Source organism: Oryzias melastigma, linkage group LG15 (genome assembly GCF_002922805.2).
Source record: "Oryzias melastigma strain HK-1 linkage group LG15, ASM292280v2, whole genome shotgun sequence".
Lineage (NCBI taxonomy): Eukaryota > Metazoa > Chordata > Actinopteri > Beloniformes > Adrianichthyidae > Oryzias > Oryzias melastigma.
The window spans coordinates 2,951,108-2,957,513 of NC_050526.1; the positions used below are offsets into that span (position 1 = coordinate 2,951,108).

A 6,406-nucleotide genomic window follows, 5' to 3' on the forward strand; every position below is an offset into this window, starting at 1 on the left:
AAATAAAGGCAGAATTTTGAGATAGAATTCAGTTTTATCAGATTAACACCAGAATTCTCAGATGAATGTCAGACTTCTGAGATTAAAGTAAAAATTATGAGGGAAAAAAAGTCAAAGTTGTGAGTCTAAAGTCTGAATTACGAAATTAAAGTAAGAATTGTGAGAAAAAAATCAAAGATTAAAGTCATCATTCTAAGAAAAACTTGGAATTTTGATATTCAAATCAGAATTTTTAGAAAAAAGTTAGAATTCTAAGGTTAAAATCAAAATACTTGAAAAAGTCAGAATTCCAAGAGCAAAATCATAATTTTTTGAAAAAAATGTCAGAATTCTCAAAAAGTCAGAATTTAGGCTTAAATCAAAATGTTTGCACTTTTTTCATGGCACGAATCCTCTTCCGTAGTAGCATATCAAAATTTAAAATAATAATAATGATAAATAATAAAATAAAGGAAAGAAAGAAGGAAAAGAAAGGATAACGACCGCTCTTTTAAAACAGAAAGTACCACTCTCAAATGTAAACATATCCCATGTTTTAGAAATGACGTCATTACGCTCCTTCCAAGATAACATTTGGGCGTTAGGTTTTAAGACCTGAACACACCGCAATTACGCTTGGTATCAATTTGACGGCAAATGGGGTTTACGTTTTTGGCGAAATAAATTGTTGAATTGAAGTAAAACGTTTTAAATTCCCCACTTTTTACGATAATTGTGGAAATTATTCAATTTTTGTCCTTATATTTAAACGTGGGCCCTTTGTGAGGGAGGACGCTAGTTAATCATTCATTTTGGGGTCCGGCAGCTGCGGTGCTACAAATCGAGCGTCTCTCGTCCGTTAGGGGCGCTTGCTGATAGCTGTGTTGAAGAGCGAATGAACGGGGCAAAGATGGACGACTCCCGGGACGTTCAAACGTCCAAGAGGAACGGCGGCTCCAGGTCGTTTCTGTCTTCCACCTCTGCTGTCGCGATGGAGATCAAACGGAAGAAAATACGAGAGAGTTCGGTGTATTTGCAGACGGAGGTATGTGGAGGAGCTGTTACTGTGCGCGCGTGCGTAGACAGGGTTCATGACAGGTCAGTTGTCGTTAGTGCAAAGTGCAGCGATTCAAACAAAAGCTTTAAAAAAATCGTATTCAAGAAGAAGCAGCTTTTGTAGAGTTTGTGTGTCTCTTTTTTGAATTAATATGAACACATAACAGCTGTTAATCTCTTAAAATATTTTTATTTTATTTTCTAAAGGATAGTTTTAATACAAAAAGCTGCACATTCGTACATAAAAAGGAATGAATTAAAAAAGTTAATTTACCTTGTGAAAAAGGAAAAGTAACTATATTTATTAAAAGTATGAATAACAAAAAGTGTATTTTATTAATTATACTTGAGTATACTTTTAGTTTACTATAGACTGATTATGTTTAGAGTATGGATTAAAATTGGAACATTTTAAGTTTACAAAATATATATTGATAGTAAGTCAACTTTAAGTATGCTGTTTTACTTTCCGTATAGTAAAATAGTACACTTAAATAGACTATTTTTGCTAAAGATTTGCATCATGTCAATCCAGCTTATTATTATTTTACATAAAATGATCAATTGTTGTCATTCATGATAAAGGGGCAGGATTGTGAGGAATAGCATTGAAGTAAAATATAAAAATCATCATTTTTTTTTTACCTTGTTTCTAACAGTTTATATTTTCATGACTTTAAACCCAAAGTTTTGACGTTCACCTGTGAGGTCTGCAGCCTCAGCCTCCGGAGTCTCATTATGTGGTTCTTTTTTCCTTCCGTTGTGGCTCTCTGGTTAAAAAAAAATAGCTGTAAAAAGCAGTTTAAAAAAAAAAAAAGTAGCTTAAACTTTATAACTTTATAATTCACAAAAAGTTGAAGGACAGCTTGGTTCTGAGAGACAGAACCAGAATACCTACTTAAAGAAAACCAAATTATTTCTATTTTTGAACAAATTCAGGGATTTTAGGTGCACCTTATGATTCCAAAAACACAGTAATTACTCACTTAATTAGCCCTGATTTATTTAATTTAGCTAGATTAATGAATTTCTGGCTGAGATAAATCACAAACCACAAATAAAACTTTCTTTCTTAAATCACCAAACATGATTCTACCTGCTACTAATTTGCTGTATTGAGATGTGACACAGGGTGTCTTTTATTTTGAAAGGAAGTCATGTGAACCTTATAAAAAGTTATAAACCATTTCAGATTCTGAAAAAAGGCTATTTTCTTTTTATGTTTGATTAATGGCAAAAAAGAAAGAAATCAATAGTTGATTTATATTTACCATACTAGTAACGAACAAAATACAAATTAGTCTTATTTTCTAAAAATGTTATGGCTTCAAATGGCTCTTTAAATGTTGACTTAAGTTTTTCTTTTGTTTTTTTCTATTTTTGCAATAATATCAGTTATAGCTATTGCTGTTATTTTCAGTATTTTGGTCTGATTTCAAGTTGTATTTTTTAAGACTCAAAGTCTACTAAAAACACATTAAATGAGTTCATATAATGTTTATTATTCACCATGTTTCTGTTCTCTGCTTTACCTCCACATATGATATTATTCCTCTATAATTAACAGATTTTTTTTGTATGAAATGTTAAATAAATACAAATAATTTAACATGTTTTTACGTGTGAATTGATTTTAAGGTGAAAAATTACAATGCCTTTTAAATTTTAGTATTTTTTTTGTTTATGTTGAACTTTTTTCTTGTTTCTTGAATATTTTTGAAAAAAAATGTAATTACTAATATTATTAGAAGGCTAATACAAGATGCATGTATCACACATTAAATCGATAAAACAGCATTTCTAACAAAAATCTTTTTTTCTTTTCCTGTTTTAGTCTATTATTGCTCCATTGCTAACGTCTTGTGCGTTCACACAGAACACGAGTCTACAAGAGAAGCTGGACTTTGAGGTGCGGATGCGAGAGGGCGCCTACAAGCTGCTGCTGGCTTGCAGCAAGAGGGAACAAGTCCTGAACGCTTCCAAGAACCTGTTGACCTGCAGCGCCAGGATCAAGGCGTATCAGACGCTGCTGCAGAGGCAACGAGAGGAGCAGGGCATGATGGGAGCAGCGAGAAGGTAGGAAGATGCAGATTATAAATAACATTGAGGTAAAACAAGTCTTAGAGGTTCACGAGAGATGAATTTATGAATGAATTTAAAGACCTGCAGAGCGTGCATCGAGTGGACGAGTGGCGTGCTGCGGAACCATCGCTCTGTCTGGTAAGAAATGTCACATTTTATGACAAAAATATCACCATATAATTGAAATATTTCCTCCTCTTTGTATTAGGCCTCCGTATCCCTTTATTGTGGAGTGATTCTGAACACTTCAACAACAGAGGAAGTATGTTTTTTCTTCTCATTTGATTTTCTTTTTTGGTGGATTCTTGTTTTTACTAACTTTACTGACACATTCACTGTAAATTCCAGCCTCTCGGCGGGTGGCGGTGTTCTGTTTGATGAAGATGGGCTCGGATGTGTTTGACACAGACATGGTGGTGTTGGACAGATCGGTCACTGACATCTGCTTTGAAGGAGTCACCGTCTTGTAAATATTTAGCTTACATTTGAAAAAATACATTTTTAAGGGGTTCAGTTGACATTTATCCTAATCAGATTTAGTTAAACTATGGGGTCAAATCTGGATGATCTTAATGTGAATGAAAATCAGATTGAACAGTAAAAAAAAAAAGTTTTAGGCTTCAAATACATATTGTTAACTTGAAGTAATTATTGAAAATTTGAAAAAAGAAAATCTTACGTTTGGGGATAATATTGTAAACTTGAAAGGAATATCAAAAAATTGCAATAAATTTTAAATTTGAACAAAAATAAAAAATATACTGTTACCAAATATATATATATATATAAATGTATATATGTTATTCATTTGGATTTTCAACATTTTTTTCTCCCTCTTTGCTTTCAATACGATGAAGTATTAGGGCCAAAGAAAAGGAAGACTATGAGTTTTTTCCTCACAAATTTACAACTTTTAATCTTGTAAATCTATGAGTTTATTCTTTTAAATTTACAAGTTTTTTTCTCCTAAATATGCGAGATTAAAGTCAAAGTGAGCCTAGAGTCCAGCAAATGAACGCCATGAGCATCAGTTGACAGATTAAACTGTGAAAGCCAGAAATTCCGCCACACTTATAATAATGTGATTTAGAGTCGCCAAAAAGTTTGTGTTTTCAAAAACTGTCTGGAAATGAAGCGTCACAAATACTCCACATCTTTCCTCTTCGAGCACGGCTCTGACAAACAGATGGTTCTTTGTTGTTATTTTTTTTATTTTTAATCTGGTAAATTTATGAGAAAAAATGTCCTAAAATTAGCCTATGACTTTTAAAGTAATAAATATTTGACTTTATTCTCATAATTTAACAATTATGATTTTTTTTTCTTATCAGTTTATGAGATTTAAAGTCATAATTTATTTAAACTGGCCCTAAACCCCATCATACTTTCAAAGCTCAAAGCCCCGCCCCCACGTAAAATTAGGATCATCTCAGCCGCAAAAAAATTGAAACTGAAACAGAGAACTGGCAGTAATGAAGGAAAAAATGAAAAATGAGGTGAAAATGCAAATTAACATTTCTTTTTTAATTTGGAAACGGTTTTAGTTTAAAAAATGTATTCAAGTTTCTTCAAAATTTTTATATTTCTTTTAATTTGACAATAATTTTTTCAAATTTACAATTTATTTTTCAAAATTTCAATAATTCCTTCAAGTTTTCACTACACATTTTTTTTATTTTCTTCAAGTTTACAATGCCAGTTTTTCAAAACCATTTTTTTTATCCACTTTAAGCGGATCCTGCTGCCCTCCATATTAAACCAAACATTTAAAACTGTGATCTGCTCTCAGCAAAGATGCAGTTCCCGAGTTTGACCTGAGGGTGGAGCTGTGGAGCTGTGCGCTGGAGGAAGAGCTGGCTGTGGTGAACACTCCAAAGAAACTGGCGAAGAAGTTTCGTAACTCGTTTGGAAGAGCCTCTGAAAGGAAGCTCTGCCCCCTGCTGGAGAGTCCAGATGCTGACACCTTCCTGCAGTACAACCCCGTACCCAAGTATGTCCCTGAGTGTCTCACAGAACAATGTGTTGCTTGTTTGAGTGAATTAAGGAGTAATTTTTTTTAATTAAAGGACATAATTTACTGAAATAATTACTTCTAGTTGTAAATATTTTGTCACTCTTTTATCCAACAAAGCAATTTTTTTTTGCTTGTTTTGCCACAAAACAAACATAAATTTAAGTTGGTTGCACGTCTGAGCTCAGTATTTATAAATGACACAAACCACATGTTGATGGGAATCGGTTAATGCTAAAAACATTTTAAAAAACTGCTTTTAAATGAGCTAAAATCTGCATGTTGTGTGTGTTCCAGTGGAGCCAAATACAGCCTGCTGGCCTACACCACCCTGGGCCTGCCTGAGGCTGAAGGCAGTTTTCAGTCCCACTCACTCATCGTTCTCCAAGATGGTAAGATGCAAGGAGATTAAATAATAAAGACACTTGTATATATATATATGTGTATGTATATATGTGTGTATTTATATATATATATATATATATGAGCCTCTCAGCTGAATCAGCAGCCTGGCAATAATCAAATATTTCAAATACAGTTAGGTTAAAACCCCCAAATGAAAGAAAATAACCCATAATTGAGGTTTAGCTTGGATTCCTTTGTTGAGCAATTAAATTGATTGAACAAAAAAAAGTGTCACTCAGTCTGTTCTTTGTTATAAAGCCTTAATTTCAGAGTAAGTCGTGCGGTATGCTCTGTGGTGTTTTATTATGAAACAAACAAAAAAAGCTCCATAAGAAGAAGAAATGCGCTCATTGATTGCAGACTGTTTTCTTTCTGCTGATCTCTCTTTTCACAGCTGAATGGTCGTCATGGCTTCCACTTTATGGCAACCTCTGCTGCCAGTTGGCGGCCCAGCCTGTTTGCATGACACAGAGCATCATGAGTGGTTACTTGAATCAGAAGGTAGAGCCTTAAAATAGCTTTTTTAAAGAGTTTCTGCAAACTGCCTTGTTACTGGATTGAGTTCTGACTTTGTTATTGTGATTTTTTTTTTTTTTTTTTTAGCAAACTGTGGAGGGGATGAGCCGCTGCTGCAGTCTTTACTGTGAGCTGAGCGCCGGCTTTTTGTCGTGTCACTTCTCCCCTGAAGAGATTGATGCCAAAGTGCAGCCCTGTCTCCGCGTGCCCGTCACTAAGGTAAAAATGTTATTCCTTCTGAGGCAGGAGAAGGAAAGTCTCTCCTCGCTTTGAACACTTCTTTTTACATTTTGTGACATTTAGTTACAAACATCTAAAACGGCAAATTTGGTATTGTCGATTTTTAGATTTGAGTGC

General features: G+C 33.8%; 1 protein-coding gene across 1 annotated transcript in view; it reads left to right on the forward strand.

Annotated features, from left to right (window-relative positions):
* Nucleotides 1-776: 776 nt before the first annotated feature.
* Nucleotides 777-6,406, forward strand: part of rtkn2a (rhotekin 2a) — a 9,938-nt gene continuing 4,308 nt past the window's right edge. Inside the window, exons 1-9 of the mRNA XM_024297807.2 lie at nucleotides 777-1,024; nucleotides 2,912-3,111; nucleotides 3,197-3,255; nucleotides 3,326-3,379; nucleotides 3,466-3,583; nucleotides 4,907-5,107; nucleotides 5,426-5,520; nucleotides 5,928-6,034; nucleotides 6,137-6,268. Coding sequence (XP_024153575.1) covers nucleotides 875-1,024; nucleotides 2,912-3,111; nucleotides 3,197-3,255; nucleotides 3,326-3,379; nucleotides 3,466-3,583; nucleotides 4,907-5,107; nucleotides 5,426-5,520; nucleotides 5,928-6,034; nucleotides 6,137-6,268 — 1,116 coding nt within the window. The 5' untranslated portion in view covers nucleotides 777-874. The remainder of the gene's footprint in view (nucleotides 1,025-2,911; nucleotides 3,112-3,196; nucleotides 3,256-3,325; nucleotides 3,380-3,465; nucleotides 3,584-4,906; nucleotides 5,108-5,425; nucleotides 5,521-5,927; nucleotides 6,035-6,136; nucleotides 6,269-6,406) is intronic.